Source organism: Parasteatoda tepidariorum, chromosome 3 (assembly GCF_043381705.1).
Source record: "Parasteatoda tepidariorum isolate YZ-2023 chromosome 3, CAS_Ptep_4.0, whole genome shotgun sequence".
NCBI classification, from domain to species: Eukaryota; Metazoa; Arthropoda; class Arachnida; order Araneae; family Theridiidae; genus Parasteatoda; species Parasteatoda tepidariorum.
In genome coordinates, this window is record NC_092206.1 from 36359381 (window position 1) to 36386001 (window position 26621).

The 26621-nt window shown below is 31.6% G+C and overlaps 1 protein-coding gene across 1 annotated transcript; it reads left to right on the forward strand.

Annotated features, from left to right (window-relative positions):
* The first annotated feature begins 1364 nt into the window (after nucleotides 1-1364).
* Nucleotides 1365-26397, forward strand: LOC122273995 (inter-alpha-trypsin inhibitor-like). The gene is made up of 6 exons (XM_071179171.1): nucleotides 1365-1523; nucleotides 5303-5489; nucleotides 7015-7022; nucleotides 18662-18829; nucleotides 23867-24034; nucleotides 26276-26397. The coding sequence occupies exons 1-6, from the start codon at nucleotides 1478-1480 to the stop codon at nucleotides 26278-26280; spliced, it is 582 nt and encodes a 193-aa protein (XP_071035272.1). The 5' UTR covers nucleotides 1365-1477; the 3' UTR covers nucleotides 26281-26397.
* The last annotated feature ends 224 nt before the right edge of the window (nucleotides 26398-26621 follow it).

Consider the following 26621-nt stretch of genomic DNA (forward strand, 5'->3'; position numbering starts at 1 on the left):
CACGTGAAATTACTAAGTTCATTTTCATATGGATATTCTTGTAATTTAAATGATCAAGTGACTGCCTCAAAACATTACAAGCAACTACATGTTTTGTGTTTATAGTTTTCTCATTTTCACTTACATCAATGAATTTATCTTCTCTTTGTAAGCATATTAGAATATCTCTAAAACTTACAAAATCCCTGACAAACAAATAATAAAAATTAATAGGGTATTTTATGCCTTATAGCCAATTAACAAATACTGATCAGATTGTATTATTTTGTATGGAAACCATTATTATGACACTGCAGAGTCACATGTAGTTTTTTTTTTTTTCTTTAATTGCAAATAGAGACAAAAATATTATGCCGTAGCCTCTTTTAAAATATTTTTGTAAAAAAATCAGTTGCATTAACTTACTCAAAATCAGTTATTCTGAGACCGTATGCATTATTTTTTTAATTATGATTCCCTTTAGTTTTTTTTNAAAAATATCTTCTGCCGCAGCCTCTTTTAAAATATTTTTGTAAAAAAATCAGTTGCATTAACTTACTCAAAATCAGTTATTCTGGGACTGTATGCGTTATTTTTTTAATTATGATTCCCTTTAGTTTTTTGTTTTTTTAATTGCAAATAGAGACAAAAATATAATGCTGTATGCGCATTTAAAATATTTTTGTAAAAAATCAGTCTTATTTCATTGCATTAATTTATCAGTTATTCTGAGACTGTATGCGTTATTTTTTTAATTATGATTCCCTTTAGTTTTTTTTTAAATTGCAAATGGAGACAAATGCTGTATGCACATTCAAAATATTTTTGTGAGAAATCAGTTTTATTTCATTGCATTAACATATTGAAAATCGGTTTTCCTGAGACAGCATACTTCCCCTTTAGTTCTTTTTTAATTGCAAATAGAGACAAAAATATAATACTTACATTACACTTACGTACTTTTTTATTTGCAATATTATAAACTATATCTGGTTAATCTTCATAAAAATTGTAAGCTTTTTCTTACAGTCATTACTTGTTATTTAATGCTATTTCATCTCCGAAAGGTATTTGCTTTAATGTGGATTTTTTTTTCTCTAATAAGATCGTATTAAATTGTCTTGCCCCTAAAAAGATAAACTCTCAAATACATCCACTCTTTTGCATCCAAATTTACCAGAAATATAATTTATTATAACTTATGCAAATCATTATTTTATTAAGTAGCAACTGATCAAGTATTTTAAAAAATATGATCTTTACTCAACCATCAATAAATCAAGATTTTTATTGTAGATAACGTAAGAACATAAAAATACAAACAAAACAAAACAAAATCTAATTTTACGTTGAATTCTTCTTCTTTAGAGAATGCTTCAAATCATATAGCTCTTGTTTATACATGATAAATAAATTTTTTACGAGTGCTTCGAGCTCTAAAGGGTAGTATAAATATAGCTTCTTTCTCTGGTAAGTTATAGAATTAAAAAAAATCACCATGAAGGTTTTTGTACTTATCTGTTGTGTAGCACTCTTTGCCTTTGGTAAGAAGATTTGTGATTTTTAATTTTAAAAAAATTTAAATGCAACCTTAGATTAAATTTTTAAGTGAAATGTCATTAAAAAGCAAATACAAAATGTTTGGCACTAAAACCAAGTAGTTATTTTTTTGCAATTTAAACTTTATTAAAAGTTTGAATGTTAAATAAATGGTTCCGAAAGTAAGTGATTGATCAAATAAATTTCTTTAATCCAGAGTAGCATAGAAAAAAAACTTTTACTTTTTTCTCTTATATTTCCGAAACAAAATTGACATAAACTAGGAAATAATTTTAAAATACGTAAATATGAATTTTTTTTTTTTTAAATAATTAAAGTTTTTAAATAATTAAAATTTTTAATTTCCAAGATGAAATATAGCTACTAAATATGGATAATTATTAGTTACGTTTTTTTTACCAAAATAAATAAAATAAAACTATCATGTTTTCTCTAAAATACGTTGCATCAGAGACAATTTTCTATAATAGCCCACATTAACTATTAATTTAAAAGATATTCATCTCTTATTTGCAACAGTTTGTCATCAATTCATGTAAAGAAGTATAACCCAGTTTTCATAACCTCGATTTTAATTTATTTTGGTCGGTGAAATGTTCATGATTTAAAACCGCTGTAGACATGCAATCAAACTGTTTATGTTGCAATTTTAAGTAATCAACTGTTCGTCAATTAAAAAGTTACAGTTAAAATTGATGGCTTGCAATGGATAGGATGAACATTTCATGAATGCTCGCTTTTTAAGACGGCATTGAAACTTGAGAAGATCTTTGCATCACAGTGTAAATAAAGTTTCGCTTACTTATTCCAGAAACATCTATGGAAACAAACGTCTTATGTGTGCACAAACAATCCTTTTTTTCACCGACTAATAACTGATAAAAGTTCCAACACATTAAATATCTTTNAATTTACCATGTGTGCATCAAAAATTTTCTCGAAGAAATTCTCATATTTAACTTTCTGAAACCACTCATTTTGGACGAAAATATTTACACACACATTTGCAAATTTAAAATGTAAATATCTATTCTCGGGTGGTTGCAGAAGACAAACCTCAATTTTCACATTGATCATTTTTTGTGCTACTATGTAAGTTTCAATACCAGCCTTTTTAAAGTTTTATATCTTAACAATTAGATATCTGTTGCATATTAATTGCTTAATACATAGGTGCACATTAAAGTTATTGTAGCTCGAATGTTTTAATATGCAATTAAATATTTTTAAAAATCTACTTCTTATTTTAATTTAAAATTCAATACCTTTGTTTTAAACAACTTGGTAAAAGTCTGAGAGTAATATTTAATGTTCCTTCAAACATAAAAGAGACCTACATAAAATTTTGATAAAGTTGCGGCCCGCCATTTGATGTGTGTTTTTAATTGTGGCCCCCGGCCTCATGTAAGTTGGAAATGGAAACCCCTGCTCCAGAAACATCTATAGAAACAAAAGTTTTATGTGTGCACACACAATCTTTTTTTCCCTGACTAATAACTGATAAAAGTTCCAACACATTAAATATCTTTTTATAGAGCTATAATAGAGGTTGTCTTTGATTTTATTAAGCACCAAAATATTTTTTCAGAGGAAAACTGTCTTAGAACAATATCATGCACTTTTCAGACTGTCAAATATCTATTTTTTTCCTCTTTGAAATTATAACAAGTAAAGAAACGTGTGATGATTAATTAATTAATTTGTTACTAAATATATAATTCCTTTTTTTTTTTACAAACGATTACCATTTTCAGAAAATTTGATGATTTTAAAAGGAATGTGCTAAAAAAATTTAAAAAAAAAGCGTTTATAGACCAAAAATTTAAAATAAAAAATAAAACATTTATATCCGTTGAAGTATGAAGTATCCGATTACGCTCGCTTCTATTAAAAACTTCAGACTGGTATTTTAATATAATTGCAATAATAATACTTCAAAATTTCCGAATTTTATGGCAGTAAAAGATGTTAAAAAAATATTTTTTTTTTAAATCTTATTGAAGCTTTCTTTTTAATAGGAGGTGAAAGAGAAAAAAATCAGAAATGTTTACATCAAATCAAAATTTTTACAATAGCTTTGCATTTTGAATCATTTTATAATAGATAAAAATAAAATAAGTTCATTACTGTGTGTAAAAAAGGTCTGTTATCTTATAACTAATCTTAGTTTATTGCATAACTATTAAGCGCTCATGATTGTTCTAATTGACATTTTTGTGTCTGACGGAATGACACGAGCCAGCAAGGAATGCACCCCAAGTGTCACTCATCAGTTACGAAATTTTGAACTTTAAGGCTAACTTAAATGGATGTTTTTTATTTATTGATATTTTAAATTTCAATTTTCATCCCGAATACGAATTCTTTTAGCCGGTAAGCGAGGAACAATGTTGGGCGCTTAAGATTAATAGTAAGATTACTTGTAGATTTTTCGTTTATGTTAATTCAATGAGAAATATGTTTAAATTTCGTCCCAGAAGCTATTCTTATAAGCTATATTATACTCTAAATAATAATAAACAAAAAAATACATTTATATAGTAACGAGAAAAATTTACGATTTCATAGCATATGGTTACCGATTAATTTTTGCAATCGTTTTCAAATTTTCCACTCGTATTAAAAGAGCAAATTTAAGTGCAATTTTTAATACAAATTATTCGTCTCACATTTTTTCTTCAAAGTTCGAACTTAATAGTTTGTATTTCTCATATTAAGGAAAAATAGACCAAAAAAGTTGGGTTTCTTTGCCTTTTCTTTTCTTTTTTTACGTCTCAATCTGTGACATTAAAGTCTCTTTTGTATATAAATTCATCTTAAGTGACGATTCGCAGTGAAGTACCTTCCATGTTTGTTCTCACGAATACGAGTACTTTCAACAATCGGCATAAGTTTTGCATAAATTCAGTGGTTGATTTGATACCGTATAATCTAGTTTGAGAATAATACAATAAAAGAATTCATAACCAGGAAGCCGGGCCCGACTTAGCCTTATTGGGGCCTGAGGCAAAAACTTCTGTGGGGATGCCCACTGTTTCACCACTTCAGTTAATAAAGAACCGAACTTTATGGAGGTATTTACATTTATCTTCTCATTATAGATAACAAGAAAATTGACTAGAACCCAAAATAGGTATAAAGTCCCCACCCTCCAAAGGTCAGACGAAATATCATTTTATCCATTTTATTGATTTTCTGACAATTCTACGTCCATCATGCTGAATGTGGTTTACTAATTGTTAAAATTGTCATCTAGCTGCGAAAAATTCATATCATTGCTGACATCAGGGCGGAATTCAGCTACATTTTCGCTATTACAATGGCTCAATGAAGCCAATCAGAAGCCTGTATTTTTGTAAACATATCGTATTTTGCAATATGTAGAAATACAGGCTTTTGGTTGGCTAAATTGGTTCATCATAATTACGAAAGCTTAGCTGAATTCAGCCCTGGAAAGCCATGGATTTACGACATATAGATTGTGTTCATACAATAGATTAATGAAGAAGCTAACATAAACCAGACGGATTTTAAACGGTACTGATATTTTTTTTTTTAAAAAGTTCATTAAGGAAGGAAACGTAAAATAAACTTTATATTCACCTTGGGGGCCCCCTCTGATGTAGGGGCTCGGGGCAACTGCCCCGTATGCATCAGAGGGGGCCTCCAAACCCAATCATCATCTGTTGACATATTTAAGCGAAATCAGTTACTGTTCGTTAATCTAAACATGAGGTTTTTATTTTTCTATTTCTATTGACAGCTAAAAGTGAAGAGGATGTGTGCAGTTTACCAGCAGAAACAGGAATGTGCATGGCCCTTTTTCATAAATATGCCTACGATGCAGACTTAGGAAAATGCAAACAATTTGTTTATGGTGGATGTGGAGGAAATGGAAATAAATTCAACACTGAAGAAGAATGTGAGAAAGCATGTGGTAAGTTGAAATAGTTTTAATTCACTGACCATTCGAAAATAAGGTTTATTAAAGATTTTAACGTCTAAGGTTGCTTCTAATCAACAAACTTTTGATGAATTCTGCCATACGTTCCTCTTGGTTTAATACATTAGTTAACTCATACAACCAGATTAAAGTATTCTAAAACATTTAACGCGTCTTTACAACAGCAATTGCACGAGAGTTCAAGAAATTTTTAACTTAATGGCACAAGCCTCTGGGACACGCAGGATTATTAGCCCTACACTTGTATCGGTAGACAGAAGAGATCTACGATCATCCTTTTTAGTTTTAGAAAAGCATTTTTGTTTTTAGTTATTATGTTTTTTTATCAAATCGTTTTTAATTTTAATTATTAGCTAACATGGTTAAGCTTCTCTCAACTACAGTTGCAGTTTCTTACAAAGATCTAATAAAAGCTCTTTTGATATTTATTACTTAAAAATGTTTCATAAGAAACCGAGAGTATCAAATCATATAAATAAACAGAACAATTAAAAATATACTTTTTAAAAAATATATATTTTATGTTGTATTATTTATCATTATCCTTATTATATTTAAGTAACAAATTTCTCTTTTTGTATTTTTCAGGAAAGGGAAGAAAATAGACATCTAATTCAAGCATCCAAAATAAAATCCAAAAATAGAAATCCGCTTGATCCTATGAAACTTAGTTTTCCAGATTATTTAGTTTTCAACATTGATCATTATTAGCCTTTCTAAAATTTGAGTTTTCTTCAACATTGTTCACAAGTTTATATTATTGCACCTGAAAATGAATAATTCTTCTAGAACCTAGCTTTCATGCACTCATGTACACATGTGCAGCAAAGCATGTATAATTAAATTAAAGTACAACATCAAAAGTATGTTAAAATAAATTTAAATCAACATGTGTTAATATGTGTAATGTTTTATTGTCTGAATTTATATACAGAACGAAATTCTAATTTTATCGAATCATCATCAAATTTTTGTAGGCAATTTTTCATAAAACTGCTTAGTTTTTCATCTTCCCGGTGTCAAGGTTTCCACTAATTAAATAAATGGCTCAGCCATATAGCCTTACCAGCAAGATTCAGTACTTATGAGAAATTCTGTCATTTTAAGAACAAGAAACTCAATTAACAATTTTACTTATCAATTAATACTGGTTATTTTTCCATGCAACTGTAATATAAAAAATTTCTATATGTATTGGTCAATAACTGTTATGAATTGTTCAATGCTCAGTCAATAAAATTACTGAAAACTGTGAAAATATTCTGTTTTATACAAAGCAGTTCTGAAATTAAAAATAATTTATTTTATAATTATTTTGCTACAAAATTTGCTGTTAAGTCGTGTAAATCATACTTTTTTAGTTTGTCTCTAACTTTCTTTAAAAGAATTCTCTGGTATATGCACTTTTTTGATTGCCTTTCCTGAAAGCGCTGTTCCGATTTTTTTTCCTTGATTCATTATGAAGCCTAACTAACTGAACGAATAACATTTTTGAAATAATGTATTTGTAGCAAAAAGAGCAATTTTTGTTATGGTAATTTATTTCCTTAAACGGAATATTTGTATTTTTCAGATATTTACGAAATTTTCACTTAAAATGTTTTTTTGTTTTTGTTTTTTTTGCACAAATTTGACGAATGTGAATCAAAATTTCCCTTGCAATTGTCTAGCTCGTCAATTTAGTCACCAAGTCAATAAATTTTGATAAAATAGCTGCTTCTGAACTTATTTTAATGCAATTCTAGACAATAATGACGTGAAAACGTAACATTACATAGAATTCAGGTAATTTTGATAATTAGAAGTAGGGGAGAGTGGGGTCAATTGTAACATTTTTTACTTAATTATTTTTAACTAACAAAAAATCCAATATATTATTAGTATTAGTTGACAGACGAGTAAAGTAGACTATCCTCTACCAGAAAAAAAATAAATACCTTATTTTAAATGTTATTATATTAGTTATTAACAATTTTTGAGTCGTGCACTTGTTACAATTGTCCCCACTTACGAGGTCCATTGTAACAGTTCATAAATTCAACTAAAACATAGTTAATTATACATATTATCATAGTTGTGATATATTTTTTTATTGATCAAAATAGTAGTGATATTTTAGGAGTAAAAATAATAATGAGCAGAGACCTAAAGGGTTAAACTTTTAACTTTAAGGGGTTAAAAATTTTAATTTATGCTGTGAAAGGTGACAAATAAAAAAATGCACATGCAACATAATATAAATGATATAGGAAACTATTGGTGGTTCTTAAAGAGTTAAGTAATGGTTTGTAAACATAAGATTATTTATTTTTAGCTGTTACAATCGTCCATTTACTTATTGCTACAATCGTCCCCAAGACGCCATTTCAGCTTCATTTGTTAACAACATTGCTAGTTAATTAACAAAACTAATTCTTTTTTATTGAAATGTTAATTTAGGTGTCCACTTACATATTTGGTTAATAATTTTTATTTGTTTAAACATAATTACTTTGTCACAATATAATATTCTAATACCAAAAAAAGTACTTACGTAGCGTGAAAATATCTTTTGTGATGCAACTCTTTCAAAAGTACATAAAAATGGCTTCCAGCAGGGGTGTACATGTAGATTTATTAAATACACCTTGTGCGTCACCTAGGAACCAAATCTAGAACCCGACACTCGAAATTTGGATCTAGTGTGGCCACTCAAGAAGCGTGAAGAGGCAGTTTGATGGTTTCTCGGTCTAAGATTGAAAGATTCTCCCGGTTTTTTTGCAAAATACCAAGAGTGGTTGGGAGGAGTTCTTATGGTCTTGTTTAATTTCATTTTTGCCAAGGAAAAAATTTCACTAAAGGTAAGCTTCCCACAATGATCAGTGTCTTCTTCGGCAGGCAGCGGATTTGGCCAGGAAGTCAGCCTTCTCATTCCCATCAACCCCAACATGTGAGGGAATCCACTGAAAGTGTATAGAATGGTTGGATGAATTGGTCTGTCAATTAGGTCTAAAATATCAAGGCTGGTCTGATCTCCAATAATATCCCAATTAGAGATATGCTGGATTGAGGCACGACTATTAGTCAATATCCAAATATCTTGAAAATAATCTGCCCGAGCAGCAAATTTTCAAGCCCTTTCTGATAGCAATAAGCTCAGACCTAAAAACTGAACTGTTGTTGGGATTTTTGATCTTGTATTCAATGGCACCCATAGGAGTTGGAATATACACTCCACTACCGGAAATTCCTCCCTCACCTCTGCTACCATCAGTCTATATTTTTAGGGAAGCACGGGGGAATATTCTGGATAGAAAGAATTATATGTCAACTAATTCGATATACGATACGGCTGCGTATTTAATTAATTTATCGTTAGCTAACATTCTAACTTATGTAGAGAAACTTAGCTCAACTTTAATATGATATTTTTCTGATTAAGATTAGCTGGAGCTGACGTCATGGGCCACATGTGTGGGTACGGGAGGTCTTCTTCTTGAAGTGCAAGTACCTAATTGCAATCTTTTTTATTGATTTTATCCCCTTCGTGGTTTCCTAAAGATACATGCTATAGTTTAACCAGTACTTTCAGCTGACATGTGTCTTATAAAAAATTTCTTGTAAAAGGGGAGTTTACAATTTCTATAACTAGTTTAAGATATAGTCAAGTCACTATCATGAGGTTTCTCTTTATTCTCTTTTGTGCAATTTAAAGGCGCTATAGCATTAGGTCAGTAAATCAAAAAATTAATTATTAAGATTTAGTCTCTAATTTACATAATCTGGAAACTTTAACTATCAGATTTTGAAAGAAAAAATTATCCAAAAATTTTTAAATAATAAATCGAAATTCCTTTAACTGTATTGTCTGCACACACATAAGAATAAAAATTAAAAAATTCTCAAATTATACTAAATAATTTGATTATTTATTGAAGTTTACTAAGTTCACGTCATGCAAACTCTACCTATAAATTTTGAGAATAGAAACCATTGTAACAGAGCTCCAATGCAATAGTTTTGTAGAAAGACTGTATAGAGGGAGCCGTAATGAATGTATCTCCGTATTTTTTGAATATGTGGGGCGAAACTAAGTAAAAAGAATTAATTAACACACCAAACTCTATCACCACTCTCTGGGAGTCATACCAAGTTTAATTTTTTTTGATCTTGCAAGTATGTCTCGAGATGCCTCAGTTTTGAAAAAAATTGTACGCTAATGCCATCTGTGATCTAAAAAAAAACACGCTAGTCAAATTGAAATACTTTCTAAATCCAAATCTGCAATAAAAAATAGGAACTCCTATCTAAGATTCTGAAGTTGCCCACTTCCACAGAATTTTAAAGGTCCAATTCGGTATCATTGTTGTTATCTGTTAAATGAGTTTCTCATTTGTATTATTGGATTTTTAATCCGATCTGTTTTTCTAGAATCTAGAATTCTTGCAATATTCGACCCAAACCACTTTATTTGTCTGATTGGACCGGAATGCAATTTTTTTTTTGACATCCGGAATGCATAACAAATTCTCTAATATTTACATGAATATTTTGTTTAGCAATGATTCTAAAAATTTGTATTGAAAACAATTTTAAATTTCTTTCATCCGGTGAATAATATTTCTGTGATAAAACATGGGCATCTCTGACGTGTTTTGTAAAACTACACTGAACCAAATCGTATATGAACTACAGATATTTTAAAAACCTTCTGCCATATTGAAAGAAGTTTTTCATAATGTTGAACTAAACCTACCTGCGTGGCTCTACTTTGGCCTATTTTTATGATGAAGTCGGACAAGGAAAAAAAAAATTTTAGATTAATAGAGTTTTCTCATTTGCAAAGAAATGACTTCAGAACTTGAAGCATTAAAATGTTGAACCAACATAAAATTTTAATATCAACGGAAGTTTTTCTTAATTAGTTTAGGAGTGTTGAAATCGATAAGGCTATTTATTTTGAAACTATATAAAAAGTTATGAAGTTATTTGCGTCTAAAAAAAAAATCCTTGTTATACCCTAGCAGTATTTTTCTTTGAAAATGTCGGGAATAATAGACCAGTGGGAGGCAGAATTTTTTGCTTTCGTTTTTAAATTATTCTTTGGCCTTTTTTCTGTATTTTTTCGTTAGAGTTTTCTTTCCATAATATTTTTAATAATTTCAGATTTTTAAATTTGTTTACCTTTTTCTTCAAAGGAAACATTTTGATTTCGTTTTATTAATGTTATTTGCAAGAGAAAGTTCATATCTAGTTCTGGAGTTACCCGTCTGTATTTTCATTCGAGTGTTGCTCCCAAGGGGCAATTTTATCTCGGAATTTACAGTCTGCGTGCTCTTTGGCTTCACTCTAGACGAGAGGAAGGAGCCTAGCCTCCTGCAACCGACTGGTAGAGCATACTTAGCACCCTGCTAGGGACTACGTGCTGGATCAGGGAAGTGCCCCTGAGCTCTGATAGTTTTGGCGGATCCACGCGCTCCTGCTGTAGTGCTATACCCAGAACTATCCTGGACCTAGTACTGAGGCTGAAGTTTTAAGAGCCGGTATTTCTGTTCCCCTCGTGGGTTCGATGATAGGGATGGGAGTGTCCAGTTGAACGTCCTCGTGAGTTATGGAGATAACAAATAATGATTCACAAAGTTGCAACAACGACTCACCTGAATTTGATCTGTCTAAATGCCCTAATTACGATGCAACTAAAGCTAGCTTTCTAATTCTGAATTCGACAGAGAAGAAACTTAAAACTCAATCACCATTTATTGTCCAAAAATCTCTAGAAAAATAAATAGGAAACCCTAAAAACGTTAGACAGTTACCATCAGGAGTCTTATTTATATTTGCTTTATTTTCCCTCTTTTTTTTTTTTTTTTTTTTTTTTTTTTTTTTGCCTTTATCGATGACAGATTCTTGATTGGTGCCAATCAGATTTTTACTTCTTTCCCCTCTTGTACAACTACCCTCCTTTTCAACGCCTCCCCAAGAGGGAGATATACCATATTTGGTAAGATTTGCGTATCCATGACCCTGATTGGTCAGGATTCATTGTTTTTAGCTAATAATTATTAATTTATGCCTCAAAGTTTTTTCTGTTTCTTCAACTTCAGCTTTGAAAAGTTGTCAAGAATTTTCACCTTAAAAGCTCTGCGAATTTCGAATATTTAAATTAAATGTTTACTCTAGTTAATTTTTTTTTATCAGAAAAAAAAACGGACCATTTTTTTCAGGGCCATCGAGAAATGCTCACGTTGACAGACAGCTCAAAAAATGTTTAAATTTTTCTTCAATTGAAAAATTTTGGTTTTAGTAGTCGTTCTTTAATGCTACGTAAATCATGAACATTGTGTTCAACAATGTTAGATATAAAAGTGCCAAAATTTGATTAGAAATATTTTGAATCTCTTTAAAGTAAAGATTACAAATTTCATAAATATTATTAAACAAAACCCTACAATATTCTTTGGTTAGAAACTCTGAAAATCACTTCTTTTCCTCCTTAAAAAGTGACCAGGCGTCCCGTTTTTGACGGGACAATCGAACTTTTTTTCTCACTGACCCGGCTGCCAAATGCCCCTCCAGACTGTTTTGATTTAAAATTTAAGTCCTGCTTTTAAGTTAAAGTTCCACCAAACGATAAAGTGGGTCCTATGCCATCAAGGGACCAATATTGGAATACCTAGATTTTTTAATATTGGTACTAGAATGACCTTTATAGGGCCCATATTGGCTGAATAATCAATATAAAATATCGGGTGAACCTGACAAATCTATATAGGGCCGATATTTGTTGTAAAATGGCTGCAAGATATCAGATGAATCAGACTATATAATCCCACATCAATAAACCCATATGTATATAAGCTCAATATCGGGAAAATAATGGCTTTTTTGAAAAATAATTTCTTATTAAGCCAAAATTCGTGAATATTGGATCCAATGAAGGCCCAATTTATTTTGCTGCTAGGATAAACTAGATTTTTTTCCTACATTTTGGGAGCATTCTAATTGCGTCCGCAAACGCATGCTCTTTCCCATTCACACACACACATACACTACCGGTCAAAAGTTTGCGAAAATTTTGAAATCTGCAAAGAAAAGGTCTAAATTCAAATGTTCATACAACTGCGAAAAATCATTCAAATGACATGAAAATTTGATATGTTCTAAAGTGAACCCTCTACTGTTAGTTACATATGATCAAATTGCAATACTTTGTTTTTTGCGAACTGAATCCAGCTTTTCATCACGGATTGTTTTTATGGTGAAAAAAGTTGTTAAGTTTGAACACTTGCCAAACTTGCAAAAAATATTTTTTGTACTTTCTGTTAATAGAAAATAGTTATTTGAACAGTTCTATGTAAGCCCTCAAAATTTCAAATCGATTCGATTTTTTTTGACGAAGTTATAGAATTTTGAAAAACATGTGTACTTCTCTCGATTTTTGAGCATTCCACATATGCAGTCTTCTGGTCTATACATCTTCTATCAAAGAACTTTTTAATTTTTATGTTTCTATATTTTCAAATAATTAATATTTATCATAAAACAAATACTCTTATTCATTATTGTAATTATTATTGTTTATATTTATTGTTTATATTTATTGCTTACCTGTATTAGTTTTGTTGTGATATTTTTACTTTATATTAAATTAAATTAAAAAGTTATAACAATAATTACATAAATAATTCTAAAAAAATAATAACAATAGTATAAAAAATTTGCATTTTTATTAAACTATTTTATTTACAACAGGTCAAATATTTAACATATTCTTATTCGTATTTTGTAATTAAATAAATTAACATTTAAATCTTAGATTCCTCGAACCATCCACCTTTTGCTTTTATTATAGCCTTACATATGCATAGCATTCGTTCTAATAAACCATTAATCACTTCAAGTGATATAGAGTTCCATTCCTGTTGTAAAATGTCCCATAACTGACTTCGATTCAAATATCAGAGCATCGTTTGCAAGAACAAACAAATTTTAGATGAAATGTGACATCTATGAGATATTGTTTTAATTATATTCATAATAAGTTCCTTGTAGTAACAATAATTACAATAATAAATAAGAATATTTGTTTTATAATCAATATTAATTATTTGAAAATATAGAAAACATTAAAATTAAAAAGTTCTTTGGTCGAAGATGTATAGACCAAAGGACCGCAAATGTGGAATGCTTAAAAATCGAGAAAAGTACACATGTTTTTCAAAATTCTATAACTTCGTCAAAAAAAATCAAATCGATTTGAAATTTTGAGGACTTACATAGAACTGTTCAAATAACTATTTTCTATTAACAGAAAGTACAAAAAATTTTTTTTGCAAGTTTGGCAAGTGTTCAAACTTAACAACTTTTTTCACCATAGAAACAACTCATGATGAAAAGGTGGATTCAGTTCGCAAAAAACAAAGTATTGCAATTTGATCATATGTAACTAACTGTAAAGAGTTCACATTAGAACATATCAAATTTTCATGCCATTTGAATGATTTTTCGCAGTTCTATGAACATTTGAATTTAGAACTTTTTTTTGTAGATTTCAAAATTTTCGCAAACTTTTGACCGGTAGTGTATATATACATTTTTTTTTTCTTTTTTTTTTTGCAAATTTCGTACTTTTTTACTATATATTTCAAATTTGTATACACTTTAGAATTAAAATATGCAAAAAATTTTAATAATTTTTTTTTTGCTTGCTTGCTTGATACAAAGATATGGCAAAGACAAAATATACATAGGGATAATAGATATGTAATGTACATACAAAATATACATATACAAGGCAAAATCTAAACAAAGTGACTCTAAAAATCCGAAAGTACATCACACGGCTATATGACGGAGGTTTCGATAATTATTTCTGCTGGATACCATCCCATGTTGATCGGGATCATGTGGATCCCCTCACACGGGAATGAACGAGCTAATGTAGTTACAAAAAGTCCGCAGTATAATATACGCAGGAATATTTTAGCACCCTTAGACATCAATCGAATTTGTTAATCATTAGTATATCAAGCCTGGAATGAGCACTAGAATACACAAAATGATAACAAATCACTTGAAATTTTCCCTTCTGTTTATAACTATAAAATAATACCCGTTGACGGCAAAACTCAGTTTTTAATAAACAGGCTTCTTCATTGACCATTCTCGTTGTACCCATATGCATTTGTTGAAAAGCAAATCAGCACCAATTTGTTCACTAAGTTAAGTTGTTATCACTATTAAACATATTTTTACAGACTGCAAACGATTCAAATGCTTGAGATGCAAACTTTTCGGCAGTTTTTATCCTGATCTTCAATCTTTGCTTGATGACCCTATACATTACAGCTTTTAAAGTTTATCAAGACTATAGGAGTTTATTCCCTACAATAAAAAATATATCAGTTTGACTTAGGGACCAATTTTGACCTAGTGACTAGCACAGTATAGCCATTCCTGGCTCTTGTGCTAAGAAACTCCAACCAACTAACATGACAAAATATGTTGTTGCTAATCTCGGAATCGTCTAACAGCGCTAGACGACTCCCATGAATCCGAACATCTCCAAAAAGTCCATAAAAAGACTGGAGTCTCGCAGGACCTCATCTTTACCGAACCCCAAACAAGTCAGAATATGCGCTGGGGTGGCCATGTCTGTCGAGCACCAATGACATTCAGGATAAGTTTTTTGGTCCCGGTTGAAAGTAAGGTATCTAGTGTGGCCACTCAAGAAGCGTGAAGAGGCAGTTTGATGGGTTCTCAGTCTAAGATTGAAAGATTCTCCCGATTTTTTTTTTGCGAAATACCAAGAGTGGTTAGGAGGAGTTCTTATGGTCTTGTTTAATTTCATTTTTGCCACGGAAGAAATTTCACTAAAGGTAAGCTTCCCACAATGATCAGTGTTCTCTTCGGCAGGCAGCGGATTTGGCCTTGGAAGTCAGCCCTCTCATTCCCATCAACCCCAACATGTGAGGGAATCCACTGGAAATTATCCTGTGAGGAAATATACACAGGGATTACAAAATATTTTACGAAGCACATTTTACTTAGTTTCCATGATAAATGTATCAAAACTATAAAAAAAGTACAGAAACTTTGGAATTCCTTTGCTAAAAATATATTCTGACATCCCCCCATCCGAATATAGCATAAAATACGATCAGAAGTTATAGGAGAATGTATCTGCATGATTTAAATAGGCATTTAATTATTCTAACATTATCTAGAAGTATTATTGCCATTGCAAAATATATTATGATTGCATTATATGTTCTAAATACACAACTTAAAACGAAATCATAAAATTGACTAAAGGTATTTAAACAACATTGTTTAAGTATGCAAAGGTGCTGTTCAGCTGTTCTATAACAACGTGTATGTTATGACTTTAGCAGTTAAATATTCTTTGCTGCGCTCTTAAAAGTTATCGTTTCAAATCAGTATAAAGCTGGTTATCATTATAGGTTCATCACTTGAACGATCAAGGCTAACATCATGAAATCAATCATTCTTCTCTGCACTTTGGCACTCTTTCTTGTTGTCTGTGGTAAGTTCGGGAAAAATTAAATTAAGTAACTATTTTTGATAGTAATTGAAAATGAAACGAACAAATGGTTATATTTTGCTTTCTTAATTCTTTCACAATTACTGTATGGCATTGTGACGTATAAGTAACCTTAATTAAGTATTTCTTTTTTTAAATCAAAGATAAAATAGCATTAAAATTGATCTAAACCAGTTTCTTAGTCCTAAGCGATAAGAAATTTTAGGGGGAGTCCATATGATTTTGAAACTTTTTACCGAGAACTAGAAAACAAACTCATATTCATTACAAATTTTTTATTTTAATTTTCACTCATTGTTATCTGCAAAAAAAATATGTCATAAATAATCAATATGATAATTTTAAATTATAATTTTAAATTTTCAAAAGCACTTTGGCTTCCTAGTTTTTAATCTTGAGAACTGTAGTCCATCAGTGACGAACAATCCTAAAAAAATCTCTAAAACTCCCCTTAAAATTAAGAATAGCAAAAATTTCTTTAAAAACATCTAAAAATACTTTAAAAATGGGAAACATTATTTATAAAATAAACAAGAGTTTTAATATGAAGCATTATTTCTTCCCAGGAATCGCATATATTTTTGATATGAATGCATATATCAATCAATCTATTAATCAATCTATTAATCAATAATATCAATCTATTTCGAGTGGCGATTTCCATTAAATCTTGAAATAGATATTAGTAAGAAAAAGTGTTTTATGGTTTTTGCAAGGTTGTATGAGAATTACGATAAGTAAAAGGCAAATATGTTTGAAATATTTCAGACGAAAAAATTACTCAATATAAAACAATCATAAATTGTTAAAAAGATATCTTGGCAGTAAAATATAAATGTTTCCCATGTAAAAAAGACCTTACAAGGAAAAAAATACACCAGAACCCGTAAAAACAACCTTATATAGACAAATTTTCCTAAAAGGAAGTAAATGCATAAGCTATCAAAATCAGGGCTTTAATCATAAAAAATATTCAATCATTAATTACATAGAAAGACCATCAAATTATTTCAGAAGCAATTTTGGCAAATTATGTACCTTAATTAATAACAAAAATAACAATAAAGCACCAGGGTTATACAAAAGAACACATCGAAATGTATATTATCACTGACAAAATGCACGCTCTGCTAATAAAAATATAGCAAAGCTTCCTCATTATTCCAAACAGATAGATAATTTTCGAAAATATAAATAAATAAAAAGGGGGATATTAGAGTAAAACAATTTAAGCAAAATGTGCATATCATGTCGTCATATTACTGCTGCAAATGGCACAGTCAAATAATAAAAAAATAATAACAATTCCAAAATACAGGTGCAAAAAAAATAAATAAATAAAAAACTGGAGAAATAATTTTTAAAATATCTTTATTAAAAATACCTTTAGCAAAAATAAAAAAATTCACAAAATATAATCAGATGACAATAAGATTAGAATTTTACCAATAAATAAATTTAATTGGTTTCTAAGTGCTTGCCTTTTGAATAGACGTAAGCGCTTAATAAAATTTTCAGCAATGTGTCCCCATATGCCACCAAAACTAGAGATAGAGAGCTTTTTTCGATCAGACCAGTGTCAAATTTCGGTGTATTATTTTCTGATGTCATTATTCGACTATTATTAAATAAAATAATGAATAAAATAATTAAATATTAATTACTACATGGATTAATCTTTGGATAAACGAATTTTATTATTGTGTGAAAAAAATTTCCAATTTGCTAAAAAGTTCTCGAGACATAGCGAAATACGTAGAAAGTAAAATTAACACTTAGGGATCCAAACTTTAGACCGCTCTCCTAACCAAACTATTGGGACTATATTTCCAAAATTGCGGCTAATCCCTATATTCTGAGGATAAGGAATCCAAATGCGTGATTTTTCATACAAAATACGTTTTTGTGTCTGATCTCGTAACTTAAAATATCGTTTGTAGTAGTTACTTAACATATTTAAGACCATCCCCTCGAACCATTAAGATCGAGTCTTAGTACGTGAAAATCCGATGTATTCAGGGGTATTTCTTTTTATTTGCTTTATTTTCTTCTCTTTTTTTGGCACTTTACATCAGAATTCTATAACTATTTAAAATTCAATAATTAAATTAATTGAAATAAATTAAATTAGGGACTGGTCTGACAAACTTCTGATTAATATTTTTCAATACGAAAGCAGAAAATTTATTCTCTCCAAATTCCTAAATTTATTACAAAGTTCGTCTTAGAGAATTCGCTGCTATTTGAGATGAATTATAAAATATTGTTTTCAAAATAACTAACATTTGAAACGATAATCTCGCACAGCCTAAAATCAAAATCAACAGTCATCCTTACAAATATTTAATTTTGAATCGTTTCACATGCAACGAAAGACATATTTTCGCAGTTTTTAATTTGCTGCGCCATCTGTTGATGAACTTTGTGACTAATTTTTACATTTGAGAGCAAATAAAATGACTTTTTAAACAAAGTACAACAAAGTGTACATTTCTTTATCCTTCCGTTATTCTTGAATGAATTATTCCAGACAGGAGTTATTTTTGACTCTATCAGTATAAGTCAGTATTTTTGGAATAAATATTAATAAATTATAATTGCAAAATTTTGTAAAGGTGCTGACGATGTGTGCAACTTGCCTTTCGAGACCGGACCTTGTAGAGCCGCCTTCTTAAGATTCCATTTCGATAAAGCATCTGGGGGATGCAAGCAGTTTGTTTATGGAGGATGCCAAGGAAATGGAAATAATTTTAAGACTGAAAAAGAATGCCAAGACGCTTGCGGTAATCTTTACTTTTCCTTTTATTTTAAGGAATTAAATAAATTAAGAATTGTATATTATAGTATATTAATTGTATATTATAATAAAGCCAATTTAAATAGATGTATAAATGGTTTTTGAGGCAAAGTAGCATTGAGGAGTGATGATAGATATTCTAGTCTTCAATGACAATTTCACAGCCAAAGGGCCATTCCTGACAGAACAAACCATAGCGCCATTCTTACTGGATGCAATTTTTTTGCAAGTGATTGTTGTTGTTGCAGTTCATTTACGTTGCACTAGATCTGCACAATGAGCTATTGGCCAGGGTTTGGGAAACATCCCTGAGGATGATCCGAAGACATGCCATCACAATTTCGATCTTCTGCAGTGGAAATGGCTTCCCGCTTCGGTAGCCCGTCGACCTGCACGCGAATTCGAACACTTTACGGTAGAACAGTTTAACGAGGACCAATACAGCACACCCTCGGTCCCTACGCAGACTGATGCAAGTGGTCACGCACCCGCACACTGACTGCAGCTAGTGATGCTTGACTTCGGTGATCTGCTGGGAACCGTGCCTTAATGATCAGTCCACTCCGGGACTTTTGCAAGTGAGAAACTTGCATGTGGACGAAGGTTTTATTAACAAGATTTTCGCGGGCAAATATTTTCCACCAATCTAGTTCTCATTTGCATGCATAAAAAATCACAGTCAATGTAAATGGTCCTGTAGAAATGAATTCATATGAAAACTGCCTGCAAAAAATGCCAATATATGAATTTTTTGCATACAGTATGAAATTCATGTGTGTGAATTGAACTTCAATAGCGAATGAGTAATCTATTTATATTTACCCTCATTGGTAAAATAAATTAACCTGCAAAAAGCTCATAAAATCAGGTTCTCGCTTGCATCTCCAAATTTGCACGCGCTGTTTTTCCCATGCAGTGAGAATAGCCCTAGTACTGACAGGCGGCATAGGCATTTCGTTTATGTCACACTGGAACTACACAAAGGGCTATTGGCGACAGTCTGAGAAACATCTTTGAGGATGATACGAAGACATGCCATCACAATTTGTGAGGCAACTTCCTCAATTTAGATAGAGGGTTGTTCTGAAGGGAAAGGAAATTTTCTCCAGATCTCTGTAACTAAGATACTGTTCAGCAACCGACACCAAGACTTTCGCTCCAAGGATTTTACGATCACGTAAATCGTATGTACTCGGTTGGTCTTTGCAGAGTCGAGTATCGAACCCCGGTCCATCCGGACTGAAGTCCGATTCTCTAACTATTGGCTTAATACGACCTTTCATTTATAGAGCATTCTCACCGTACGTAATTCACATTTGCAAAAACCCGCAAATTTGATTCGCATAGTTTCCTGTAATTCCTTAATGTATTCATGCAGTCGCTAAACGTTCACACAGAACAATCGGATGCAGTGAGCATGGCCACTTTATAGGTGTCGAATAATATTTTTGCGCAATCGCAGAAGATAGTGCATAAAATTCTTGCTGCGAGATTATAATTTTGCCCTATATTTTACTACAAAATGTTGACAACAGAATAATTAGCTGTTGATTCAGTGTAATGTTATTTCAGCTATTTAGGGGAGGTTATAAAATGGTAGCACTGAGAACTGATCCAATTTAGGTTTAACGACTAAAAATATTCACCTCCATTAACTTGTAATCTTCAACCGAACCCAGAAGACAAAGAAACTCCTCAATCAAGCATTGAGATTAACTAGTCTTTCCTGGAGGACTTTTTGATGGAGCTAACCCGTATTTTCACTGCATGTTTATTCAAACCACGATGGCAAGTGAATTCTAACCCATGATCCGATTAACACTAAAAAATTTTTCTTCAGCACTGTGGTAGGTAAGAAGCAGGGGCAGGAATCATATCATCCAGTCATCACTGGGATTCGAACTTTGATCGCCTCGAAACGCTTCACAGGTGAACAACGTGTTGTCTTGGTTAAGTTGAAGTGTAATTTTTCATTATTGCGATCAGGACACACAGACCAGATCATGAAATTTGATCCTTTTTTTTCGAAGTCTAAGTTTATGTTAACATGCCCACGACCTTCTATGCTCTGAGAAATAAAATTGAGTGCCTTTTAAACGAAATTTAACCAGACTTATACAAAACGGACATTAAATATTTTGATAACTATGTATGTCCCTTCATCAAGCAATATACATATTCTATAGACACTTAGTGAGTCAATAAAAAAATCATGTTTTTAATTCTTAATTAAAAACATGAGTTTTGTTTTTCAAAATTATTTCTTGTGTGAATTTTTCTTAACTTGCACGTTGTATCCTAAAATAGCTTAAATTTTCTTTTATTTTTGTAGCTTGAATGAATCAACAGGAAAGAAGAACAAAAAGAATATGTGTGGTTGGATAACAATACTTAAAACTGAAAGTATATGTACAGAAAAATAATTATGATTATGCATGTCAATAAAAACAATTTTCCAAGAGTTTTTTCACTGATTTTTATGAACAGGGCTCAAATGAGCTTTTTAACTAAAAAACTAAGATAAATAATGTCGATCATAAGTGCCAACGATATTTTTATAAGGGTGGACAAAATGTATAAAATCAATAAATAAATTATTTTAAAGGTAAAAAAGAACAAGATTCCGAAGATTATTTTCAAATATTCTTCGGGAAATACAGCTAATTTAAGGAATGCAGCATTTTAATTAATTTATTTTAGAAAAATTCATTTATTTTGGAAATTTTTTTGTTTGCTTCAAAAAAAAAAAAATTTGTGGATAACAAGAAGTAAAATAAAATTACTTTAAAGTCGTCTATTTCGATAATTTTACAATGAATTACAGGGTAAAAAATTGCTGTTATTTTTACAGTAACCTTTGATATATTTTTACAACACCAATGTCGTAACAATAAATGAAAATATTTTTCGCTGTGAAATCAGTTGTTTCTAGTCACTTGCGCCTTAGAACCAATCGAAATTATCACTGACTGAAATCGTTTGCTGCCATTTTTCTGTTGGTTTTAAAACAGTGGATTAGCTTGTTTTTTCTTATTTAATTAGCTTGTTTGATAATTAGTAATTTTGTTGACATTAGTAGTTTTTTATTCGCGTGCAGGTCGTTGGGCTACCGAAGCGGGGGTGCCATCCCCTCTGCAGAGGATCAAAATTGCGATGGCATGTCTTCGGATCATCCTCAAGGATGTTTCCCAGACCGTCGCCAATAGCCCATTGTGCAGCTCTAGTGCGACGTAAATGAACTACAACTACAACTAGTAATTTTGTATTGTTGTAATTTTTACATAATATTAATAAGCTTTTTTAATATGATAGAGATGGGGTTGAAAATCAATTAAATTCTGTTGAAGCTGGTGTATTCCCTGGTTTTGAAGCAAAAATTTGATTTATGAAACTGAGCAATTAAAGCTATAAGAAGAGTGTACTTAATCTTAGATCAATTGGGTACTTGCAACTCGAGAAGAAGACGATCACTGGAACACGGACACGTGACCTATGATCTCAGTGTCAGCTGATCGTTTACATACAATACGGCATGTTAAAGTCGAGCTAAATTTATCCGCATAGGTTAGAATGCTGACCTAATAACGTGAACCTCAATAAATACAACGCTTTACAATACAACGTACTTATATTAACGATGAGTTAATTAAAACATTTAACATTCAAAACGATTAAATTTCTTTAAAGAAAACAAATAATGCGATTAAATTAAAAAGGTGTACAGTATATTTAATAACAGCATATTTAATGACAATAGTATTATTTAAACGCGTGGACAATGTTTTTTGAAAATATTTTTATATTCCTATTATATACGAATATTTCATTGATAACCTGTAAGATGATATGTTATAATGATTTGTACGATTCTTAATTTGTATTTTATGAGATTGCGTATGAGATATTAAATATATATCATATCATATGCGATATTCAATAATAATGGAAGATATTTGTCACCGTTATTTGTTTCATAAACATTAGTTTATTTTTGACATTGTCTCGTTAGTTAAACTATTTAAACACTTGTCACTTTCAATATGTAGTGCTTTTATACTAGTAGTATCTATATATATATTTCTCTTACACGGCGGCAAAAAAAAAGCCTCATTACAACTCCCCTAATGGCAACGCTAGAAAATCGACCAATGATTGCCGCTAAAAATGTCACATGCCAAATCTAGCAGAAGTGGCTCAACATATAGCGCTTTTCAAAACGGAAACGGAAATAACCTTAAGCTAGGCAGAAGTGAGTAGTCTTTGTNAAATTGCGGCTAATCCCTATATTCTGAGGATAAGGAATCCAAATGCGTGATTTTTCATACAAAATACGTTTTTGTGTCTGATCTCGTAACTTAAAATATCGTTTGTAGTAGTTACTTAACATATTTAAGACCACCCCATCGAACCATTAAGATCGAGTCCTAGAACGTGAAAATTCTTTTTACTTGTTTTATTTTCTTTTTTTGGCACTTTACATTAGAATTCTATAACTATTTAAAATTCAATAATTAAATTAATTGAAATAAATTAAATTAGGGACTGGTCCGACACACTTCAGACTAATATTCTTCAATTCGAAAGCAGAAAATTTATTCTCCCCAAATTTCAAAATTTATTACAAAGTTCGTCTTAGAAAATTCGCTTTTATCTGAGATAAGTTATGAAATATTGTTTTCAAAATAACTAACATTTGAAACAATAATCTCGCACAGCCTAAAATCAAAATCAACAGACATCCTTACAAATATTTAATTTTGAATCGTTTGACTTGCAATGAAAGACATATTTTCGCAGTTTTTAATCTGCTGCGCCATCTGTTGATGAACTTTGGAACTAATTTTTGTATTTGAGAGAAAATAAAATTACTTTTTAAACAAAGTACAACAAAGTGTACATTTCTTTCTCCTTCAGTTATTCTTGGATTAATTATTCTAGTCAGGGGTTATATTTGACTCGATCAGTATAAGTCAGTATTTTTGGAATAAATATTAGTAAATTAATATTTCAAAATTTTGTAAAGGTGCTGACGATTTGTGCAACTTGCCTTTCGAGACCGGACCTTGTAGAGCCGGCTTCTTAAGATTCCATTTCGATAAAGCATCTGGGGGATGCAAACAGTTTGTTTATGGAGGATGCCAAGGAAATGGAAATAATTTTAAGACTGAAAAAGAATGCCAAGACGCTTGCGGTAATCTTTACTTTTATTTTAAAGAATTAAATAAATTAAGAAACTCGACAAATTTATTGTACATTGTAATAAAGCCAATTTAAATAGATGTATAAATGGTCAATGAGGCAAACTAGCAATGAGGAGTGATGATAGATATTCTAGTCTTCAATGACATTTTCACAGCGAAAGAGCTATTCCTAACGAAACGAACAACAGTGCCACTCTTACAGGATGCGATTATTTTGCAACAGAAAAACTTGCATGTGGACGAAGATTTCATTGACGAGATTTTCGCTGGCAAATATTTTCTATAATCTGGTTCTCATTCTCATGCAGAAAAAATCCCAGTCAATGTAAATGGTCCTGTAGAAATGTAGTAGTAGTTCATTTACGTTGCACCACAGCTGTACAATGGGCTATTGGCGAGGGTCTGGGAAACATCCCTGAGGGTGATCCGAAGACATGTCATCACAATTTTGATCCTCTGCAGTGGGGATGGCACCCCGCTTCGGTAGCCCGACGACCTGTACACGAATTCGAACACTTTACGGTAGAACAGTTTAAAGATAACCAGTACCGCACACCCTCGGTCCCTACGCAGACTGATGCAAATGGTCACCCACTCGCACACTGACAGTAGCCCGTGGTGCTTGACTTCGGTGATCTGCTGGGAACCGTGCCTTAACGATTTACTGCGGGACTTTTGCAAGATGAAAAACTTGCATGTGGTTGAAGATTTTATTGACAAGCTTTTCGCGGGCAAATATTTTCCACCAATCTGGTTCTCATTCGAATGCAGAAAAAATCACAGTCAATGTGAATGGTCCTGTAGAAATGAATTCATATGAAAACTGCTTGCAAACAATGCGAATATATGAATTTTTTGCATACAGTATGAAATTCATGTGTGTGAATTGAACTTCAATGGTGAATGAGTAATCTATTTATATTTACCCTCTTTGATAAAATAAATTAACCCGTTGTTGTTGTTGTTCATTTACGTCGCACTAGAGCTGCACAATGGGCTATTGGCGACGGTCTGGGAAACATCCCTGAGGATGATCCGAAGACATGCCATTACAATTTTGATCCTCTGCGGAGGGGATGGCACTCCCGCTTCGGTAGCCCCACGACCTGCACGCGAAGTCGAGCACTTTACGGTAGAACAGTTTAACGAGGACCAATACCGCGCATCCTCGGTCCCTACGCAGGCCGATTCAAGTGGTCACCCACCCGCACACTGACCGCAGCCAGTGATGCTTGACTTCGGTGTTCTGCTGGGAACCGTGTCTTAACGATCAGTCCACTGCGGGACATAAATTAACCCGCAAAAAGCTCATAAAATCAGGTTCTCGCTTGCATCTCCAAATTTGCACACGCTGTTTTTCCCATGCAGTGAGAATAGCCCTAGTACTGATAGGTAGGCATTTCATTGATGTCACACTGGAACTACACAAAGGGCTATTGGCGACAGTCTGAAAAACATCTTTGAGGGTGATACGAAGACATTGCCATCGCAATTTGTAAGGCAACTTTCTCACTTAAGCCATAGGGTTATTCTGAAGGGAAAGGAAATTTTCTCCAGATCTCTGCAACTAAGATACTGTTCAGCAACCGACACCAAGACTTTCGCTCCACGGATTTTACGATCACGTATATCGCATGTACTCGTTGGATCTTTGCAGAGTCGAGTATCAAACCCAGGCCCCTCCGGAGTCTCCGGAGTCTGGAGTCTGAACTACCACTGAAAAAATTTTGCTTCAGCTCTTTGGTAAGAAAGAACCGTGGGCAGAATTCATATCAACCAGTCATCACTGGGATTCGAACCTTAAGCGCCTCGAACCGCTTCACAGGTGAACAACGTGTTGTCTTAGCTAAGTAGAAGTGTGATTTTCCATTATCGTGATCAGGACACCATCCAGATCATGAAATTTGACCCGCTGTTTGAAAGTCTAAGTTCACGTCAACATGTCCACGACCTTCTATGCTCTGAGAAATAAAATTGAATGCCTTTTAAACGAAATTTAACCCAACTTATACAAAACGGACATTAAATATTTTGACAAATTATGTATGCGAGTAAGTCCCTTCATCAAGCAATATGCTATTTCATACATATTCTATAGACACTTTGTGAGTCATTAAAAAAATCTTAATTAAAAACATGAGTTTTGTTTTTCAAAATTATTTCTTGTGTGAATGTTTCTTAACTTGTACGTTGTATCTTAAAATATCTTAAATTTTCTTTTACTTTTGTAGCTTGAATGAATCAACAGGAAAGAAAAAAGAAGAATATGTGCTGTTGGATAACAATACTTAAGACTGAAAGTATGTACACAGAAAAATAATTATACATGTCAAATAAAAACATTTTTCCAAGAGTCCTTTGAGTGATTTTTATGAACAGTGCTCAAATTAGCTTTTTAACTAAAAAACTAAGATAAATAGTGTCGAACATAAATGCCAAAGACTGATGATCGAACATAAATGCCAAAGTTTGGACAAAATGTATAAAACGAATAAATAAATTATTATAAAAGTAAAAAAGAACAAGATTCCGAAGATTATTTTCAAATATTCTTCGGGAAATACAGCTAATTTATGG

Excerpts from the sequence above, each read along its gene's own strand:
- LOC122273995 (XM_071179171.1), top strand. The coding sequence starts at position 1,478 with ATGAAGGTTTTTGTACTTATCTGTTGTGTAGCACTCTTTGCCTTTG. Across the intron at positions 1,524-5,302 it reads TGTAGCACTCTTTGCCTTTG|CTAAAAGTGAAGAGGATGTG; the intron begins GTAAGAAGATTT and ends TTCTATTGACAG. Across the intron at positions 18,830-23,866 it reads AGAATGCCAAGACGCTTGCG|GTGCTGACGATTTGTGCAAC; the intron begins GTAATCTTTACT and ends AATTTTGTAAAG.